The 22,643-nt window shown below is 35.8% G+C and overlaps 1 protein-coding gene across 1 annotated transcript in view; it reads left to right on the forward strand.

Annotated features, from left to right (window-relative positions):
• Positions 1–22,643, forward strand: part of DOCK3 (dedicator of cytokinesis 3) — a 205,599-nt gene that overhangs the window by 64,798 nt on the left and 118,158 nt on the right. The window contains exons 8-10 of the mRNA XM_026857605.1: positions 348–432; positions 8,607–8,648; positions 10,063–10,217. Coding sequence (XP_026713406.1) covers positions 348–432; positions 8,607–8,648; positions 10,063–10,217 — 282 coding nt within the window. The remainder of the gene's footprint in view (positions 1–347; positions 433–8,606; positions 8,649–10,062; positions 10,218–22,643) is intronic.

Genomic DNA, 22,643 nt, shown 5'->3' on the forward strand with positions numbered 1-22,643 from the left:
AGCAGAAAGCAGAGTACTACATTTATTTGTCTAGTACATTTCTGTATATGAAATGAACTTGTTCTGGGTACTGTACCAACATACTGCCCAAAAGCTTCAACTGCATTAATTGCTGTAGCTCCACTGAAGTCAGGGAACAAAAAGTAACAAGTTCTTAGTGGATTTAGGTTGATATTTGCATTTAATTCTGTTCAGAAGTATTGTCTTTTTTAATGATTTAACAATTTCAAAAAGACAAGCAGTTCAGTATTTTTTGTGTCCTTGCCCTTGAGTAAGTGCATGTAGTAGACAACAATGAACACTCTAACATATTATACTGACCATTGTTCCTTCTTTCTCTTTTGCAGACATTTGGGCCTAGATTTAGTTCCTCGGAAGGACTTTGAGGTTGTGGATTCAGATCAGATCAGTGTTTCAGATCTCTATAAAATGGTAAGAAATCTGTGGGAGATTCCTTTGAGTTCTCACTTTGGAAGGGAAAGAAGGGAAAAAGTTTTATTTTTTACTCTTACCTATTTTCTTGATTAGAATAGTGTCATAAGCTGAATGTCTTTTTCATCTACACTCTAACCACGAAATTAGTGTCTCTAGTACCCTGAGTTTAGTAAGAATGAACCAACTTTCTTTTGGAAATAGCATGCTTATATACATTTTAATTTCAATTTACAAAGTAACATGGTATGAAAACTGGAGGAGGTAACTGTAAATGTTTTTTCCTACAATTTTCTTGGTTTTAAAATCTGTTATTTCAGAAGCAACAAAGGTTCTAAAAAACCAGATCCATCATATACAGCTAATAGGAATCCTTTTAAACTTTGGTATTTGTTGCTAAAATCAATATACTAGCATTAAGTGAAGTAGCGATAATCTTTTTTCGTTTATTTTTAGAATTAAAGAAAAATAGGACTGGAAAATCTTAAGAGGTCATCCAGTCCATTCTCCTGCTTAATGTCAGGTTCAACTGTCTCTTGTCATTTGTGACAATTTTGTCTCTGTTTCTAAATATCTCCAGTGGTTAAGACTCCACAGTATACCCGTGCAATCTTTTTGCTCTGTTCAACTGTTCTTCAGTTTGGAAGTTTTATTAATGGTGGTCTTAAAACACAGAGATTTCTCACTGCAGGTTAAGCTTCACATCTTTGTCATGTCCACCTAGAAACTCCTGCTTGTTTGCACCACCCTCCACGTACTTCAAGGCTTGTTAAGTGCTATTGAGTCTTCCTGAGGCTAAAGAGCCTCATTTCTCTTAGTTTATGTCAGGTTTTCTAGACCGCTGGTTCCTGCATGTGTTCTGCAGGTTATATAATCTGCAGTTTGCCACTGCCTTTCGCAAATGTACTATTGAATTCTGTTAGATGAGAAATAATACAAAATCTTGGAAGCTCTGGAGATTAACTGTGGTGATACCTTGCAGAGGTCTATTCCTTTGAAAGCACCGTGAGCCAGGCAGGTGTCCTGGCAAATTTTATTGATGTATAATGAAGGCAGGTAACAGATTGATATTACATGATCATTACTTTAGACAGCAATTATTAACTTGCTGGGAAATAAAACTGCTACCTGTTATAGGATCTAGTCTTGATCAGCCTACTTCTTCCATTATTTAAAGCTTCTGGAGCCTGGAGTCCATCAGCAGTTTGTGTGACTCCAGAAAGTCCCTGAAAGTCACTATTGATTCTTTCAGGAGGGTCTGGTGATGCAGATGAAGAATACTAAAGTGAAAAATCTCCTTCTAGGAATTACATAAATATCTTTGCTCTGTTTCAAAGATTTGGAGCTCACAGAAGAGGAGAGTAATGAGGGAGACCAGTGAATAAGTCAATTTAAGTGAAACTAATCCTTGAACATTAAGGCCATCTCCTTTGTGTGACAATGTCCCTTAGAAAACCTATGTGGTGCTTTTGAATAAGAATGTTAGGATTTTCAGGAAAAGTAGTACAATTCCTTCATTGCAGTGAGTTCCAAATTCTATCATTAGTCACAAGTACAGTCATATTAGTACACAGCAAAGTTAAAGTTGTTTTAGAAATGTGAATTACACCTTTAACTCTAAAGCCACTAATGCATTTCACAACTGTATTTGGATTCTTCTTTGTTAGTAGGACTGTGTAATACAGTTAACTTTGTTTTGGATCGTGATGTAACTGTAAAGGGAGAAACAGCATGTAATGTCCAGTGGAAAGTGAATGAAGACCTTTCCTGAGATGCTACTTTATTTAAGAAAGAAAAAAACCCCAAACCAGAGATGCAAACAAAAAAGCCCCAAGCAATTACTTTAATATTAGTTTCTTATCTTCCAGAGAATTTTTTTTTTTTCCCTACCTAAATATTATTACAGTTTCACTCACTTCTAGTAAACTTTTCCTATTTTAAAATGGTTTTGGCTTTCAGCTATCTAAGATTAGGGAGTGATAGGTCTGTGTCTAAGTGGGTTATTTTGAGATGCAAGATGTAATTCTCCCTAAAATAAAGGCATGTTTTGTAAACTGGCTATATACTGTTGCTGTTTTGGATTATTTGCACCATATAACAGTGGATTTCGAGGCAAGACATAAAAATTGATACATAAGAAATATTGAAGTACATCACTCTATAGTACTATCTTTTAATGTTTGTTCCTGATTTGCCATAGTCTGAGGAGAGTTTAATGCTGTTGCAGCAGAGTTTTCCTTCAAAGACGGGATAGAAATAACTCAGTACAAAATTAAATCGGTAACGACTCATAGAATGGAAGATAAGTTGATAATAGGACTGCATTATTACTCTGTGTTTCATTCTACAGGTTTTTTACTCTGAATGCTTGTAGTACAGCAAATATCTAATACTGTCAGAGTAGTCTGATTATGCCACCCATCTTAGTCCTGAAGAAAATGTCCACAGCACAGTTTGCTCCTCGGTTCTGTGATGGTATCAGGACATGACCATTAGTCAGGTCGCACTTCACTGTTGCTTTAGTTTGTACATTCAAGAAGAGAGTCTTGTCTAATCACATCTAGGTTCATCATCAGAAGGCAATTTTAGGAACCAAAACAGCTGAGAACCTGTAATTTTTTTTTACCTTAAATTTGGCGTAATTTCAATGAAGGGGGTATTGATGGGGATTTTTTGTTGTTGTAGGGTTTTTAATGTGGTTTTGAATTTGTTTTTATTATTTAATGAAAACCCAGGGAGAAAATCCTCCTTACTCCTGGCAAAATACTTAATAGGCTCTCAAATGAGCAATGAGGTTTTTACATTGTAAAATAATCTAGTGGGAGTCGTTGTGAGAGCCCAATTACTTTCTTGTATTTGCAGGATTGTAGGATATTAAATGTAACATAGAAAACAATCTTGTATTAGCAGAACAGTGGATGAGGTAACACATCAGACTATCTGTGACAACAAATTTAAGCATTTTATACACTCATTAGACTTTTCTTGGTAAATTTAAAAATTTGAACATCTCTTTTAACTCTCATTTTTCATTGCTAAGTATATTTGTGACTATTTTATGACTACTATTTTCATCTCTTTGTCAGAACTGTTGTGCTTTGAGGCATTGTCATCCTCTTTCTCCAGGTTACTCATGAAGCTAAATACTAGGGGCTTCAGGATGCACAGTATTTGTCAGAAATTGTTGCTTTACTCCTGAAGAAAATCAAATTGCCTTCTCCTTGTGACAGTGTTTGTGATTTTAATGTGATGAAACATTTTTTAAAGCATTTACATTACTTTTAATGTTTTGGGAAAAAATGTTGTCAGAATTCTGCCACATAGCTCAGTGCTGGAGTTGCCACTCTATTGAAGCTGTCATTTAGCAACACAAGTCCAAGAGAATGTCAGAAACACTTGGGTAGCCCTTTTCAGTGAAAAGGATTAGAAGACACAAATGTCTGAGATATTTGCTAAAATCAGATTTGTTTAAACCTGGCGATTAAATATGCTGAACTTTTCTATATATTAATTGTTTTGTGTATGTGTCTTCAGGATGAATTTGAGAGGTAAATGAAATGCACAACTATTGGCTATATTACTGCTAGATCTTAGCCATTTTTTTCACCTATCTGAAAAAGCTTTTCAGCTATCATGAGTTTATACTAGAGTTCCTAATAAACAGACAAGTTTCAGATTCATGCTGCCATCACCTCATAATTGCTTATTCTTTATTCAGATGGAAAATGAGATTGGTAAGAATGAGTAGTTATAAAACTTGAAAACAGAGACTTTAATTGCTCAGAACCCTGCTAGAAAAGGAAACTAACTGGACACAAACTGTGCAGGAAGCTCATGAAGTCTTTGTGATTTTTTTTTTTCTTTGTTGAACAAAGCAGATTGTGAGAGGACAGATTGTATACATTTTGCTCTAAACTCTAGTAAGAAGTCAATTGAGAATATAAAGATAGAAGGCAGTTTCTTTGAGACTGACTTGGTAATGATAGGATCCACTTAACAAGCATCATTTGGAAAAGAAGGAGGAAGAACAAAAATAAAAACTAATATTGATAGATAAGATATAAGCAAGTTTGATGGGGAAAAAGAGGTAAGGAGAATTGATAACTCTTCCAGTAAATTAAAAAGAAAAACCTAAGATACTAAGAGGCCAAGTTTGCATAAATTAAGAATTCTTCATTGCCTTCAGTCACTAGAGTGAAAGAAGGGGAAATGGAGATTACCAAGAGCAAGTATGGAAGAACAGAAGCATAGAAAAGTATAGTAGAATAGCACAAATGTGTAAATAGAAAAATTGGAAAGGCAATGCATAAATTAAGATATAAGAAGCAAATATTGTAAATTTTATCAAGAAACAGTTTTATATAAATAAACTGGTAGTAATTGGGAAACTAAAGTTTTCACACTAAGGGAAAACCAATTGTCACGTGATGCAAGAAAATAATGTATTGTTTAATGCCCTTTGTGCCTGCCCTCCGCCCCCTCCCCAGCTCTGGTAGGGTGGTAAACTGTGTCAAATCAATAACAATACCTGTGGAAAAGTGAAAGGAGTCACACCTGAACAGGGGAGAAAGTTTATAAAATTGTTATCTGTTCAAGGGTATTTAGAAGTGTATACATTTCATTTGGAATGTCTAGAGAAGCCGTATCAGACATCATTGGAAAGATGGATAAGGTTCCAGAATACTGGCGGAGGGCAAGCACACTTTACACCTTTAAAAAAGATGATGGAGGGGGAGGAGCTACTAATTATTCTCTCCTTGTACAAAGTGAAAAAAAAAAAAAAAAAAAAAATCAATTATTTGCAACAAGGAGGTGAGTAATAGTGACTGTGAACTTGTTCAGAATAAGCAATTTTTAAAAGTTCCAGTTTACTTCCAGAACATAAATGAGTCTAGTGGATAGAGGAAAAGCAGCTGAGGCCATATTTAGATTTTCATAAAGATTTTAATTGTTTTTTTAATTGAAATTCTTCTAAGGTTGTTAGTTCTAGATGAAATTACTGTAAAGTAAACACAAAGCTAATTAGAAAACCCATACCCCCAAAAAATGGTGAAGAATGGTTGTCAATAATTTGGTTAAACAGGCGGAGGGATGAATCAGCTTAATTTCATGTGGTCATCCTCCATTTTGTAGTGCTTTATGTTTCATTAATGTCTATGACAAAATAGTGAGTATGCTTACTAAATATACAAATATCACAAAGTTGGAAGTGGTAGTACGTGGGAAGAAAGGATCAGAATTCCAAATAATGTAGATAAATTGAAGAAACTATCTGAAAAATGTAGGATACAAGTAAGAATCATAACTGTAATGTTTTAACTTCTGCAGTCAATTGTTGCTTCTGAAGTACAGGTTGGGATGCTACAAGCTTAGGTGGATTTGTAGAAGATTTGAGTATTATAATGGAATCACAAGCTGAATTAATTAATCCTTTCATGCTAATGATGGATAAGACAAGAATCAGTGGGCCTAGGTTACAGTTACAAGTATTCAGTTCAAGCATCAGAAAGCACTTTGATGAAGAAAGATATACTGAAATGGATCATCTTATCTGTTAAAATTTGCACAACATTAACTGGCAGCTGCCTTTTGGCGAAAAATAAAGGTAAAACTGATTCTCTTTTCCTTTAGAAAGAAGATGGATAATTTCTTAACAGTCCTATTTTTATATCACCCTGTAAGACTTTTCAGGTTGGAAGGGGCCTCAGGGGAGATCTAGTCAGACTTCCTGCTCAATGCAAGGTCAATACTGAATTCAGACCAGGCCAGTTGAATCTTGAAATTCTTCAAGGAAAAAGATTGAGTCCCTGCTCTGATGCTAGGCTGCCTTGATGGAGTTACTTTGTTGGAAAGTTGGGATATCCCATGTTGTAGTTTACAACTGCAGTGATTTGTCCTCCTACTGTACAGCTCTGTTAAGATCCTGACTCTGTCATCTTGATAACTTCATAGTTATTGGGAGGCTGCCATCAGCAACATCTCCAGACCTTCTCTTCTCCGGACTAGAAAAGCTGCATTCCCTTGCTCCAGCTCCCAGCTGCTTTGGTCATCCTTTACTGAATGGAGTGCAGTATTTCAGATGTAGTTTCATAAGGTTCATTTTAATGAATTCTTTTGGGTTGCCTAGATCCCTCTGAATGGAGGCCACCTCCTTGAATATATTGATAGCTGCCACCTATGAATTTATTAGACTAATGGTAGACCTCTGAAAAATACACACCATCCATCACTACTTTATGAGCCTGACAGTCCAACTGTTGGGGTTTTTTTACCAATATAGTTAGTCTACCTATCCAGATGTAACATCAAAACTTGAGTACAAGGTTGATGTGGAAGACTGTGGTGAAGGCCTTCCTGAACTCGAGATAGACAACAGGCACTAATATTCACTCATCTACAGATCTGCTCATTTTACCCTAGACAGCTAGCTTGATCAAGCATGATTTACCCTTGGTAAATGCATGTTGGCTGTTTTCAGTCATCCTCTCATTCATGTACGCAAAAATGGCTTCAAAGAAAGCATGTACACTCTGGCCACTTTGCCTAGCCAGTGGTGGTCTGTATTGTAGCAGTATGGTCCTGAAGCATAAAAGCAGAGTTAGAGAAATATAGTCTTCTGGTTGTGAAAAATTTTAAACCTGATTTTTAGACATTTATTGTTAGAGTTTTGCCTAAATGTGCACTCTAAGCAGTTGTGTTTGCTGAGAAAACTGTAGCTCTCTGGACTACCTCTCATGTTTCTGTTGCTTGAGTTTGTTTCCCACTTACTCTGATTTAGAGATGAATTTTAATCAAAAGAAGCCAGGATACTTGAGCAGTTTAAATAACTGGTCTTTTCTATGCCAGCTGATTCTCTGTGGTTGCAAGTGACAAAAAGATTAAGTAGGCAACTCAGCCACCTAAACCTAGAGGGTTTTAACATTCAGAACACAGCACAGTAGTTAGACAAACAATGGAGCTGGAGATCATTATTTCTTCTGCTGACAGTGTGAAAGAGGACGGTTTTGTAACTGTGAATGTAAACAGATGTCAAAATATGCCATTTAACTTAATATCTTCTTCATTTAGTCTCATTATGAAGATTATCTCTCCTTTCTTGGTAAAAAGTCTTATTTTTGTTCTGTGTGAAAGACAGTGGCATAGTTTGGAAAAAGTTTTTCCAAATAGATTTTGTGGATTATCTTTTACTTTCACCTCTTTTGAAGCTATGAGGTTATCAACAGATCAATCTGGTCCTGCTACAGAGTGTGTATGTTTGGTCAGAATAAGATGTTGGGTACATAATAGAAGGGTAGATGTGGGGGCGAATGAGGAGAGTATTAATTAACATGTGGTAGTGTTAATGTTAATATTTCAGTCTAAAATGCTAATGTTAATATGAATGTGTATGAACAGGCATGGCAGAATCATTAATGATATGGGTTTTAAAGCTCTCTGAAACCTCTTCAATTTAGATTAGTATTTAAATCTCCCTTTGGAGATTAAATGGGTTCAGTGAGTCTTGCAGTCCATTTTCTGATTATAACATCTCTGTCTAGCATAAAAGGCTTTAAACACAGGATCATCCTCAGAGTTCCATTTCAGAGATGTAGCTCTTTATACTGATGCTACTTTACAGGTGTTGGCCGGCTGAATTGTAGAAGTCTTTAACCATTTAGCAGGATTTCATGTTCTGATCAGAGCAAAAAGTTTGAACAAAGTCTAAAATCTATCCTTCTTTCTAGATGTCTGTTTTTTAACAAATGCACCTTTTCATAGACAACGTACTGGTAGATGAAGATTAATGGTGAGGTATCTTCCCATTTAACAAGAGAACATGTAGATTATACAGTACAGGGTGATGAGCTTTACAAAAGAAATGCTATTGCAGTGTTTGAAATTCTGTCTAGCTTGTGACAGCCATTTACATTAAAAGCTAAGGTAAATATCTTAGTGTTTAGGGTAAATAATACCTAAGGTAAATACCACCTGTAAATTCAAGTAGTTAGACTAAGAAATTATTTAACTGATAATAGCCTTTAGGAAAGCTAGTGGTCTTCTGAGTGGTGCTACACTGTGAAAAAGGCTGTGGAAATTTGGTATTTTAAAGTTGCTGTTCTAATGCTACACAAATATAATGTAAATATTTCTTATTTTCAAAAAGGTTTAAATTTTGCTATTTTGTATCTCTACAGCATTTGTCAAGTAGACACAGTGTCCAGCAGAGCACATCACAGGTAAGACACTTACGTATGATTTTTTGTTGTCTTTAAGTGTTTGGAAATGTATGTAAAGGTATGGGGGAGATTACTAGGTAAGTCTCTACACATAGAACACTTCATCAGAAGATCAAGTAATTAACTTACTAAAGTCCTCCTTCAACTTCTGTTTAGGCTCTTTTCCTTAGCTCTAACTGTTGTTCTTAAAAGGTCATCTTCTGTAGTGATATCAAAAGCCTTATGTGGATCTTCTTTTCACCTGCTAACACGTGGCTTAGTAGGCTTCTGTTTCACATATCCCTTCTGTAGTAATGTAATCCTTTCCTGGTCATGGAATTGGGGTTTAATCTTTCCAGGAGAACTGTACTTCCACAGGTACCTGTCTTTAAAGGATGAGGATTTACTTGGGTTTAATTCAAAATCCAGAACAAAATTCATTTTAAACTCTTTTTTAAGCTAGTACAAATCTGGGTTGAAAGTCTGAAAATGTTAAGATTTTCTTTATTAGCAAGTAACACATTCAGAGAAGTCTATCCTAGGGAGCTTAGGATATTCATGCAACCTCTTTATTTAGACCAGCATACAGTGGACATAAAGGGAGGTGGTTAACTCATCATCCCAGGAGGTATTTAAAAGACATGTAGATGTGGTGCTTAGGGTTATGGTTTAGTGGTGCACTTGGCAGTGTTAGGTTTACAGCTGGACCCGATCTTAAAGGTCATTTCCAACCTAAATAATGCTGTGTTTCTGTTATTAAAGTATAATTTTATTTCTAACCATACTCTTTTTTTTCCCAACTCCAATTTTCACTGTTGTAAATATTTCTTGATACGCTGAGTCAAAATGTAAATATTTATGCTATTTAACTTTACTGGTTGACTTTATAACAGTTGCTGCTCAAGTTATAAACCATAAGATTTCTTTGTTATACATACTGCAGGGCATATTAGCCTGTAAAGCCTGGTTCTAACTGACCTCCGTAAATGAACTGAAACTGCTGAAAAGAAACAATGTAACAAATGTTTTTCTTAAAAATACTTTGAAATCTGTCTGCTTTAAATGGAAATCAGCAAGAACCACCCTAGTACTATCTTATTATAGTTCATTCTCAGTACCACAATTAAGACAATATTTGAGAACTAGGACTGACTCGGTAAAGAGTTTTATCTGCTTGATAAAAAAAGATTTCAAACGCATAAACCATTTATCTCATGTTTACTGGGTTATAGTGGTTTCTCAAGCTATTCAAATTAAAAGCTGAAAAAATAGATAAAGAAAACAATCTGGCATGTATTTCCAAGGTAGAACATATTTGAGATTAAGCTTTTGCTTGATGGAGAAAGGAGAGCACGATGTCAGTTAAAATTATCAAGTTGGTCACATGTCCTTTATTTGTGAAGAACTAAAAATCATTTTCATTGTTTTTAATCAGGTGGATACAATTCGTCAGCGTCATGGGGAAGCTTGCCGTATGCCAGTGCCTCATCACTTCTTCCTCAGTCTAAAGAGCTTCACCTACAATACAATTGGAGAAGACACAGATGTCTTTTTTTCTTTGTATGATGTTCGAGAAGGCAAGCAGATCAGGTAGGGCTGTATCAAATAACTAAAAAGCTTCCTAGGAAAAAAATTATCAACAAAACAAATGCATTTAAGAAAAACGTGAGCTATTTCTTGTGACAAATGCAAGGACAAAGCTGATAAATCATAAGTTGACAGCCTTGTGATACTCATCATTGAATATGAAATGTATTGTTTATCTATAAGCAAATCATTAAAGGTACAGAATAGTTGAACTTTGTTTAGGTTTCTGACTTTGGGTCCACACATTACTGCAAGCCTTAGTGTTTGGTGTCTGCCTTCTTATGGCCTTTCTTTAAGATGTACTAATAATGCAGGGCCACACTATATGACTGTTTTGAAGAGACAACTGATGTTATGTGTGAATGCTGAACTGAGGTTCTTTAAGTCTCATCCACTCCTTGCCTTACAGGCATGTTACAGTATAGCTGTTTTCATTACTCTCATAAACTAAAGTATTCATATTCATCCCTATGTCTAGGCTGGACAACAGTGCTTGTCAGTATGTTGAGGTAATTGGTACTAATGTTAGCAAATGTGAAACGTGCTCTATTTTTCCTTTACAAGCCTGTGTTTTGAAAACATCAGAATATGTAGAAGAGTATTGCATATGCATTGTGTCTCAGAAATTAAGTGTAGCTTGGTCTGATCTGCAATACAGCATGTTTGAGGGGTTTTGAGTTTTCATTAAGGCACGTCCTGACAGTTGGCACAGACCATGTTTGTTCCTGTGGTCAAAACTGTCCTAGTTTTCAGCAAATGAGATTTAGATTTGTTCCAAACTGAAGAGTGAGCCCCAAATGTTCTTTCCTCTCTTTGGGAGAACATTATTATCTGAATAATATCCAAGAAAGTGCAGAGTAGAGTGATAACAGTTTTCTAGCTCTTCAGAATACATCCCACTAAACAAGTGGTCTGTATTAGAAAGCTCTAATGACTTGATTGTGTCTTATAAATATGTGTCTGCCACCATTTAGTTAGGCAATTTAAATATCATTTTGCAGGATGTGGCAAGCACGCCTAATCTGATACAGCATCATGTTTATTTCACCCTCACTAAGTGAGAAATGCTTGTTTTGAGTTACTCAGGACATACCTATAATTCCTCTATTGAGAGAATTAACAGAAAAATAGCTGATAAGAGAGAAAGGTGAAAATGGCAAAACAAAACAGAAAAATACGCACAATTAATTAGTTCATATCACAGAGGAGTAAAATATCAAGTTCTTTAGATGAGGAGAGCTGCACGGAATAGGAAGGGATAAGCTGCTGCCATGACTCTGAAAGGCCTCAGAAATTGCTTCAAAAGGAGTTGAATTGTCTTGGGCTGCAGTTTGCATAGAATGTAAATAATTGAGTGGGAAAGCCTCAAGAATGGGTTTTGCCAGTGATTTAAAAAAAAAAAAAAAAGTTATAATGAGAAAAAGTACAAAGAGTGGTTTAGGCATATGTAAATATATATAACAACAACACTTTGCACGTCAAAGCATTATTGCTTAGCTCTTCGTATTGTGCGTAAGTGATCTGCTGCAGTGGAAACAGCATAATTTTTATATTTTCTTACATCCCAAGGAGTGGTGGGGAAGAAGTGTGTAATGAGACTAAGCTCTGTTTTAGAAAAGAAACTTAAAAACAGAAAATAGACAAACACACTGCTGCAAAATTAGAATGATGTTTTTATATCTACTTTAAAAGATTAAGTTTCTTTCCCCTTCTGTATGCCGCAAGATATAGTACATTAAGGTAAAAAAGCAAGCAAAGCTTCTGCATGCAGCATTCTAGATAGAAGGGACAAATTGTCTTTTCTGAAATGGTTTCAAGGTTGATAAATTTCTTATCCAAACAGTTCACACTGGAGATTGACTGGCTTTCAGTGTTAGTGCTTTGGACATATAGTAGATTACAAACCTCATTGAACCTGTTGGTTGCAATAGTTATTTCCCAGTTAGGTTAAGTGAAGAATCAGTGAAAGTTCGTGTGCTTCTCAGGAGCTGAAGTAACAGCATGTACCAATTATGGTTTAGCAATCAGAAGGCTGGAGCAGCAACTGAAATACAGTTTAAGATGTATTCCCAGGTTCTGAATACAAGTACAGTACTGTACTGTATTTGTATGCTTTGTGCTGTCTACAAATGAGAAGCAGAGAAAAGATGATATGAGGAGATATGGATAGCAGGAGTAACAATGCTGCAATCAGAGGGTCAAGACCTGGAGGTTAAAAAAAAAAAAAAAAAGTGACTTAATGTTTTCTTTGACAGAATTTAAAAAAAGAAAAACTTGTGAGTAAATAGAACTGGACTGATGAAGGACTGCTTCAATAACTTGTTTCAGCCCACAGCACAAACAACCTGTCAATCTGAGTATTAAGTAATGGCTCAGATCAAAAGGGATGAGAGTCTATTTGGGATTTTTTGTTTCAAAAATTGTCCCATGTTTTTACATACAAAAAACCATTAGTCTAGCAATAAAGTCTGTATTACTGAACTTTACTATGCCAGTTTGTTTGCCATGTGGAAGTTAGTGGAAAATAACCAGAAAATTGTTCTAGTTTTGATTACAGCCAATGGGGGAGGAAGTACAGCCCCCTTGTGAGAAATACCTTGGGATGAATGATTGTGAAATGATAGAGTTGATAGTAACTAGAAAAGGAAAGAAAGACAATATTAACGTAAAGATGGTGAACTTCAGTAAGGCAGATGTCAATAAATGTCAAAAAAAGATAGGGAGGAAAGAAATTTGAGTATTGTCAGTTTCTTAACCATATTATTGAAGAGCCCAAAAGCAAATTGTTTCAATATGAAGGAAAGATGGCAGCAACAGAAAGTCTGTATCATGTATTCTTTGGTCAAATGGGGTCTGGAAGGAAATACACAAAAGGAGAAACTAATGAAATTGCCAAAACAGGGATGGGCAGAGACAAACTTGTAGAAAAAATGCAAGTAGCAAAAGACATTAAGGACAAAGAAATAATAATTCTGTAATGCTTTAGCAGCAAAAAATTTTATTACAAAATCAAGAAGTAACTGAACAGATTAAAGGGGTTGTTAAGATATCAGCAGATGTTACCAACGTAGCTGGTTAATAGCTGTTTTGCTTCAATCTCCCTAAGAAGGTCTACTGCTATCAGATACAAATGCAAAAAATTCTGGAATAGAAGCTAACAAGATGAAAAGTAAAAGTCAAAATAGATTTGTTAAGCACAAGTTACATCAGAGCCAACTGATTCTTTTCTCATATGAGAATGCGCCTCATGCCTCAGCAAAAGAGAAGCATTAGACCTGATATGGTAAAGCACGGAGATACAGACTAGATGAAACTAAAGGGGCTGGACAGCTGATGGAAAAACTGATCCAGGCTGTTATCTGTGCTGGACGGATGAAATAAAGATGATTTTGATTTAAAAAAGAAAAAAATCAAGAACACTTTGGCAACATTATTTTGATGACTGGAAATGAGCTAAATTCAGTAAAGCAGTGAGGTTTAGCTATCTTTAAGGCAGCTTTTTTTTACTAATAAATGCATAAAATTCTGCATAACTTCAAAAATTACACATTCAAAAGCGTGACATCAGTTTTTTTCTGAAAATAAGCTTGAAGAATCCACTAAATATGAAAAAGAATAAAAGCATTTTAGTATGATTTTTTCTTTATAAAGTTTATGTTTAAATATGTAAAGGTGTTTTGTTCTGCCTGCGTCTTAAACCAGAATAGATGTTTCTAGCACTATTTTAACAGTTACCCTATTGTACTCCACTGAGATTTAAAAGTTTCTTGTCATCTAGAAATATCCTTAATTATGGAGAGTGAATAGAACAAAAAGAAAATTCTGACGGGATGGAATTTGAAAAACTGGGGCCCAGTCAGTAATTATGCACGGAAAATAGCGTCATGCATATTACTGCTTGTAACTCCCCCATCTGCCTACTCACTCTGTTTGTACCATGACTGGAGATTTTGGAAGATGTGATAGGTACCCATGGTAGTGTTGATAGCTTTGACAGAGGAAGTCAGTGTGTACATTTCTCGTACAGGATATACTCAAGACCTTTTTGTGGTGAGACCAGATTTTCTCTACAGTGTATGTAGAAGGCATACATTTGCTGATGATCTCTCTTTAATACGCTGTATCGTAAGAAGGCCTTACGATCTTTCAGCTGCTCTCTTTACTCAGAGTGCACCACAGCCTATTTTTTGTTGGGTTGGTTTGGTTTGATTTTTTTTTTTTTTCTTTCTGCATAGTATCTTTTCTTGCTGTCATGTTATCTTGCTATGGAGTACAAGGATGGTCCATTCTGACATGCAGACAGGCAAGCAGATGCATCAGATTTGCTATCTGGGAGAAATAAGAAATTGCTTGGGCATGCAGAGAGAGACTTAGAAAAGCAGAAGCTCATCTGGAGTTGGTGTAGAGAGAAAGATACACATGAACACATGGCTTCTGTAGGTACCTTGGCAACAAATGGATGACAAAGGAAAACATGTCTCACATGCTCATGTAGGGCAGTATATGATGTTGCATGAGGAAAAGTTAACTAAGAACAGTGGCTGCTTTAAGCAATGAATATTTTCAGCTTAAACAATTGTAGTAGTAGCAACAGGTGGCTGTACGTATTTTTAGATGCAAATACACAGTAGATTTTGGCAGTTAAGTACATTTACAATGACATGGTAATGAAACTCTTAAGATCTTATGTCATTGATGATGGTTTTTTGTAATAGTGCATGAGGACAGACATTGACAAGTGCATTCTTTGGTTTGCATTGTGCAGTACTCAAAAGTTGCTCCTGATTTGTTGCTCTTAAGCCATTTGCCTTATAATCAGTTCTTCACTTACAAGATCACATACTTTTCCATGAGCACCATACTGCACACTATTTTTTCTCCTTCCTCTTTATATGACTCTTTTTCTGTTAACATTTATTATTCTGTTCTGTCCAATTCAAAAAAAATCTATGTAACTAGTTTTACAATGTCTTCATGATATCTATTTTGGGTTTAGAAACAAAGAAACAGAGGAATTCCTTAGTAATTTTTCAGAATATTGCATTCTTTTTCTTCAATTCTTGTATAACAAGGTTACCCAGAAGTGATCACATAAATTAAGAAAGTATGTATGAATAGGTAGATCTTACTCTGTTTAAGAACTGCTTTCTCTTCTGCTCTGTGCTATTGTAGTGTTTCTCTGTATGATGCTCTCAAGACATCACGTTAAGAGATTGATACAATTATATTCTGAGAAATATTAAATGTACAAGTGTACCTAAAAAGCCTATATTATAGACATGCAAACTAAAGCTAGAAAAATTTAAAGTTAATGAAGATGTACTCTGGAAATCTTACTTGAGGAACTGTGAAGGATGGCAAGTACAGTAATAGACACTTCCCCACATTATCTTGTAGTGCCCCAGGAAACATGTGCAAAAGCTTACTTAAGCTGAGAGCCAAAAAGAAAAAGATGGGGTGCAATAGAAAAAGAGATGTTACTTTTTCATTCTGTAATTTTCCCTTGGAGAGAATAGGAAAGAAGAGGCAGCAACTATCCTAACCAAAGATATTCCTATCAGAAATTAAGATTCCAATTTACCCAAAGAAAAAGGGAAGCCAACTGAGATGCTGGCAAAGGCATGGAGAATACTTAGTATGGTCTTCACGGTGCATTCTGTGGATTCATATTATTGTAACTTTTCTCAGTGCTGCAGATAGTTTTAAGCAAGCATCTTATTTTATCTGTAAATTCTATCTGGGTAAAAATTATCATTAGTGATCAGAATCCAAACTTGTCTCACCCAAAAGTATGGCAGATGTTTAAAACTTAGAGTACTGTAGCATTTTTGGTGACTGGTTCCTCAGTACTTTGTTAGTAGGGTATACAGGGGGAGTAGGGTGTTCATCCACAGAAGCTGTGCAAACAGAGGAATTAGGAAGAAAGGAAATGTCTTCCGCTGGCAGAATAAAGCTTTATGGCATATGCAGTGGTGAGTAAGTCTACGCTCAAAAGGTCACAACGGAATTTGCATTATATCCAACTCCCTATTTTATTACATAAAATGGCAAGTTTAGGTTTGTCAGTTTTTCCTGCACAACTTTTTACTGTTACGAATCTTTAGAATGATCTGAATCCTGAAATAATAATAAAGTCTTCAAAGCCTCTATTGTTATCTGACTTGGTATACAAGAATTCTTCTGTAGATTGTTTGGATTCAGATGTCTGTGGATGAACTGGAAGCCTATCTGTATCACTCTTCAACAAAACTGAGTTTATGCTAGTAAGTGTGAGATATTAAATAAGAATGATCAAGTAACATTACAAAAGGCACTGATTTTAACTGATCCATTTAATTATTTTCTATCTGCTAACTATGCCTTGGATTTTTTAAATGCTATAGAGAAGGCAAAACAAGATGGATGTATCTTCTACTGAAATGCAGTTGGAACGATGCTTAGCAAATAAGTGTTTTGGGGGTGTGGTGGTTTGACTTCTGCTAAATGCCAGGTATCCACCAAGTCGCTCTATCGCTTCCCCCACCTTTCCCCTTGTTTTCTCAACAGGGCAAAGAGAGGAAAGAAAATAAGATAGACCAACACTTGTGGGTAAAACAAAAGCAATTTTAATATAAGCAAAGTGAAAAAAAAAAAAAAAAAAAGAAAACAGATTTATTCTCTACTTCCCATGAAGAGGTGCTGTGGGGCCTTCTCAGGAGCAGGGCTCCCATACACGGAGTGGTTGCCTCGGAGGACCAAAGGTGACCCCACCCCCTTCCTCCTTTCTCCCAGCTTTATACTGAGCAGATGTCACATGGTCTGGAATATCCCTTTGGTCGGTTGGAGTAGCTGTCCTGGCTGTGTCCCCTCCCAGGATCTTGCCCACCCCGTCCCACTGGGGGGAAAAATGTCAGAAAGAGCCTTGGTGCTGTGTAAGCACCACTCAGCAGTAGCCACAACACCAGGGTGCTATCAACACCCTGCCGGCTCCCAACATAAAACACAGCACCGTGAGGGCTGCTGTAGGGGAAAACCAGTTCCAGCTCAGCCAAACCCAGTACAGGGGTTTTTGTTTGGTTTTTTTTTTTTTATTCATATAATTGACATATCTTATGGGGCCTGTCCAAACAACAGAAAGATAAGAGAAAGGATGAAAGTATATAAAACTGGAAAAAAACCCCGTGGTTGTTCAGTATTGATAAGGACTGCTGTCTATTCCTCGTGAGGGTACACAAAGATGCGTCGTGTAGATCTTGTGTTCTATGTGTTTCAATATGATTTTGTTTGACAGTTTTGTGTTGTCTAGGCAGCTTTGAGAGAATTTATGAATGCTGTCAGTTAGAGGTGGGGGAAAGAGTTAAGCAGAGAGATAAATGTGCCTGCAAATGCAGAACCACATATTCCTTCTCCTTAAGTACTTCCCAGCTGGACTCTTAAGACTTACTGCATGGGAAATTTTGGGGATCATAGATGATGATCAGGTTTAAAGGCCATATATAAATCCATATACAGATAACCCATTTCTAGTACAGTACAGTGAAATGAGAGGAAAGATGCTGCATAGTTACTGACCTTGAAAGCTATGACTAATTCTCATGTATGCAAATTCCTGCACTTTTTCTGGAGGAGTCTCATTTCCATAATGACTTTCTGAGTGCACTAGTACAGAGCACAATATTCTACCTATTTTTTATTGTTGGGGTTTTTTTTTAAATTCTGCTTCTCCAGGACCTAATCAAATACTTATCCGAGGTTTCAATTTTTTTTGCTTCTCTCAAACCATTCCTTTAGTTTCCTTTTGCAGGCGTCCATCCTTCAACAATTTACTGTTAAGTTCATTTTTTTTTTTCCTTCAGATCTTTATTCTTTCTCTTTGTTGTCAGTATAAGAACAACATCCAGATGGAATTAGTAGAATTTCTTCCTGTGATTATAATTTAAGATAATTTGATTTGGAAAATAAAATACTATTTTTTTTAAGGGGGAAGAGAAAATAAAGTAATGAAATTAAAACCATTCATGAGAAACAGTTTGTGTGAGTGTGAGGCACTGCAATGAGAGTGGAATGTAGGAAAGGCACAGTAACAGTCCAGTAATAATTTGGGTGGTTATTAACTTGGACTGATTAGCGGCTTGCACCTTTGTTTTTTTTACTCTACACTAAATTGTGCCTTTGGGTTTTATCTAAATGACATTATGCTGTATAACTAACCTTACACAATAAGCACATACCATGTTGTTATATTTTTTTCTTATTACTTAAGTGATAAATGTAGACATGAATGGAGATAGTGTACTCAGAATTTCAGATATGGGGCAGGATATGATTTGCTACCAAGAGATGTTTGCTATAAGATGCCTGTCCAAAACTTTGTATTGAAATACTGTGTATTACCAGAGTATATCACATTCTTTTATACTATAGGATGATGTCCTGATATGCATCATAAGCATAAATCATTTGCACTCTAATGTAAGGAAAGAGACAGCAAATGCTCATACAAAAAGCAATCAGCAGGTATGGAATAAAAAAGAGAAATAACAAAATACTTATTTTTATAAGCCAGACATCTGCCTCGGCCCCTCCCTCTCCCTTCTTAAAACAAACACAAAGGTATATATTAACATAAATGGTGTGTCATCTGTGTTATATAGTAGACAAGATTGAATTATTATAATGATCCCATCTGTTCTTAAAATTAATCTGTTAGATAGAAATCTTTTCTACTATATTATATAACCTGGTAGTTTCCTAGCAGCATTACGGTGGAAGCTGATCTTGACTAAAGATTGCACTTAGGAAAAGATACGTTGGCAGATATCCCCCCCCCCCCCAAAGATTCTACCTTAGTATTCCAAATTTCACACTGTTCTTCACTTAGGACAATAACACACAGGGTGGAGCAGCATATGTCTGCTCTGAAGCAAGACTTCATCCTTCAGTGGTTAATTTCTAATTGCTTGTAGCTTTTCTAATGCAAATTGACATTTATTGATTAGATGCATTACAAAGTCCTTGTTCCTTTAAAAAAAAAAAAAATCTTCTGAAGTTCATGAAGCAGCTTCATTGCTTCATTCTTTTCTTGTGTTTCGTTGATTTTTACCTCAGGAGTTTGTGGAAGTATTAACAAGGTTAACATCTAGCCCCTCATGAAGCATCTCATTGTGTTTTGTTGAGATGCATTTTCACGTTCTTTTCCTTCTGGTTGAAGGATAAAATAGTAATCTGTTCTTTCTTAGCAGATGGCTAGGTAAAACACGTGCAGGGATGTGAGAAAATAAGAGACCCACAGTCATTTTAATATACTAGAAACGTAGAAGCATATCTTATACCTAGCTGCCAGTTTTCAGTACAGTGCTAGGAATTTGGTAATTTTAAAACATACATTTCCGTGTTAAAATTGAAAAACTGTAGTCAAAATGAGAAGAAACACAATCTTGCTCTTTAATGCTTTTGTTAATAGGTGATATGGAAAGATGGTTTTCATGGAAATGTTCTGAATTTGTGGTTGGATGTTGGGGAGAATGTGAGTAGTACAGTTTGTCTCATCTTCTGTCTTAAGAACTTAGTGCCATTGACAAAGCGACTCTCAGGAGAGAAGTATGATTTGGAAATGTAATTCTGGACAAAAAAAATGCTGTTAATTTGTATCATATTAGTTGGATTTAGCTATTCTAAAGTCATCTAACAAAATCATCTGTCCCTTTTTTCCAAGGCTGAATAAAAAAAGTGGCAATATTTTGTTCTTAATACTGTTCTACATGTATGAGTGGTAACTGCAGAAGTGATGTTGATAATAATTTCCTGTTTATAACTCATCTCATAATTTTGAGATATTTTCCAACCAAATTCTTTCACCTAATAAAAATTAGCAGACAAATATATAAAAGTTTAAGATTGAAGGTGTGAAAATTAGAGGGCAACATTTTAAATGTGTTGTCACCTTGGCCTTGTAAACAGGTTAATTTCCACTGCAGGATCAAACTGGTTTTGGTTTGACCACTGAGTGAGTGTGTTAGAAAAAGAAGAGTTTTCTCAAGCTACTACTCACTTGTACAGTCTTCTCTATTTCAGTATTTCTAAACTTCCATTACTTCTCATAGGTGCTATTGAAACAGCTCACAATACTGCCTTTTGGGAGAGGGCTGTAAAAAGAAAATGTTTGTGACAGTGTTTAGAGAGTAGAATAAAATTCACCACTTTGAAACACTGGATTTAGAAATTATGAATTTGTAGGGGAATTGATTTTCACTTTTTCTATAGTAGGAGTTTTCTCTGACACAGTATTCCTAATTCAGTTGTCAGAATACAAATCTGTATACCAAGTTGCTGAAGGTAACCTTGACAAATTTGACAGATATCCTTCATCTCTTTGTATGTTTATTGATGACAGTCCGCTCCATAGTTATCATAATCATTTAGTCATATTTTCTTGACTTTTAAACTGTCAGTAAGAACGTACATCGGCTTCTCAAAAATGTTAGCAAGAACACTGTAGCTAAAATTACATTTCTTGTAACGCTTCCTAACATAGACAATTCTCATCGTCCAGAACTTTCATTTTAAACACTAAGCAAACTTCTGAAAAAGCGATAGCAAATTTTTCAGAAGTTCTATCTGAATAGGGGTTTGAGTCCTCTCAGAGCTCCGATATGCAGAATCACCATGCTTAGTGGGAGAACACCTGTACAGAGCAACTCTTGTGTGCTCTGAACCACAGTTGTAGAAAGTGCATGCATTCCAGAAATCAGGTGCTGCTTGGGTAGAGAGAAGCTGAGAATGGCAAAGGGGTTGGAGAGATACAAACACATCAAGAATAGAGACAGGTAATCATAAATAAGGTGAGAAGGGAAGTTAGGATCACTGGGTAGATGAATATGGCTGAAGTTGAATAGCTGGAAAAGAAATGAAATTAGTTGCTGTGGAAAGATCCCCATTAAAAGCTGTGGCAAAAAAGTCTGACTGCATTTTCTCCCAGAGCATGGAACTGACCTTAAGATCCCTTTTCCTACATTGCTGCTTTCTTCAGGCAATAGCTCTGGGAGTGCTGTGACAATGCATGTGTATTTATCCCGTATTAATTGCTTTAAAATATTATCGTGTTCCACTATTGCCAGTTGCTATGTTAGGAAGCAGAAAGTTATATTTTACTTTTATTGTCCAATTACATGCTAAACTTCCTATTTCTCGTGTTTTTAATAGCAGCCTTCTCATAGATACTTGAAACTATAAGCATTTTCTCATTTGCTGTCAGTATAATGATTTGTCTACTGGGAAAAAATAACTTTGTGTCATTGAGAATTATTTCTTTAATAGTCAGAGAATTTTCCTAGGGATTAGGCTTACCAACTAATGAGGTTTTTCTTCTGCTTAGTCATGAGAAAAAAATCCATCTTTCTAATTTTTACCTCTTTTCTAGAAATCTGATCTGTTGGGATAGCTAACCCTCCATCAGATGCTCCTATACTTTGTGTCCTTAGTATTTCAAGGAAAGTATTTTTCTGACTTTTGTGCGATAGATAATCCATAGCAATAGTAACAAGGAGGATATCAGTTTTTCATCCTGCTCAAGATGAACCTCCTTAAAAACATCACCCAGTAAGCAAACATTAAGGAATGTTGCTATCCACAGCAATAGCCATTGTTCTGGTCACTCTAGTTAACATGGAAAATACGTGGGTCTCTGAAGTCTACTGCACACATATGGCAGGGGACAAAAAGTCTTTCTGATATAATTTTTAGAAAGTACAAGTTTGGTGATCACTGGAGACAGATATTCAGAGGATTTTATAAGGGGGGTTTTGTGTACGTTATTAAAAAAGGGAGAAGGAGGAGTAACACCTTATCATCTTCTCTACCAGTTACTTCAGCTGACTTTCATTCCTTAGATCTCTCTCCCAAATCTACATTTACTTGCTTTTCCCACTTATCCCCTTTCCTGTTAATATTCTACAGATTCAGATAGTAATAGTTTCTTTAAAATACATAGGAAAGTTGCTGTAGAGAGGTAGGTGGTGTTACTAGAGATGTTAATTCTTTCTTACAAAGAAGCTATTACAAAACGGGAGCTTTTACGAAAATCAATCTTACATCTCTTACCACCATCGCTTCCTTCCCCCCCAAAATTTTTTCAGGTTGGTGATCAGATATGACGTATCAATAGGCAGGGATACAGATTTTCTACAAGAGTATTTTGATTTTTTTTACTTGTTAACAGGAAAATGTCAATTAGTTCCAGCTGTTTGGAGTTGTTCTCTTTTTCTGCTTAGAAAGAACAAAACTGTATCATGAGCAAATGCAGCTAGAAGAGATTGTGCTGTCTCAACTGGTAGGGTGCAAATACAATTTGTTAAAATGTTTAGGTGAACTACATAGCTCAGAGAAAGCAATTACAAGTCATTTCCTGGAAGGAAAGGAAGGCCCAGTGTAATGAATAGTACTCGTCATACT

This window comes from Athene cunicularia (genome assembly GCF_003259725.1).
Source record: "Athene cunicularia isolate RWA chromosome 12 unlocalized genomic scaffold, athCun1 chr12_part1, whole genome shotgun sequence".
NCBI classification, from domain to species: Eukaryota; Metazoa; Chordata; class Aves; order Strigiformes; family Strigidae; genus Athene; species Athene cunicularia.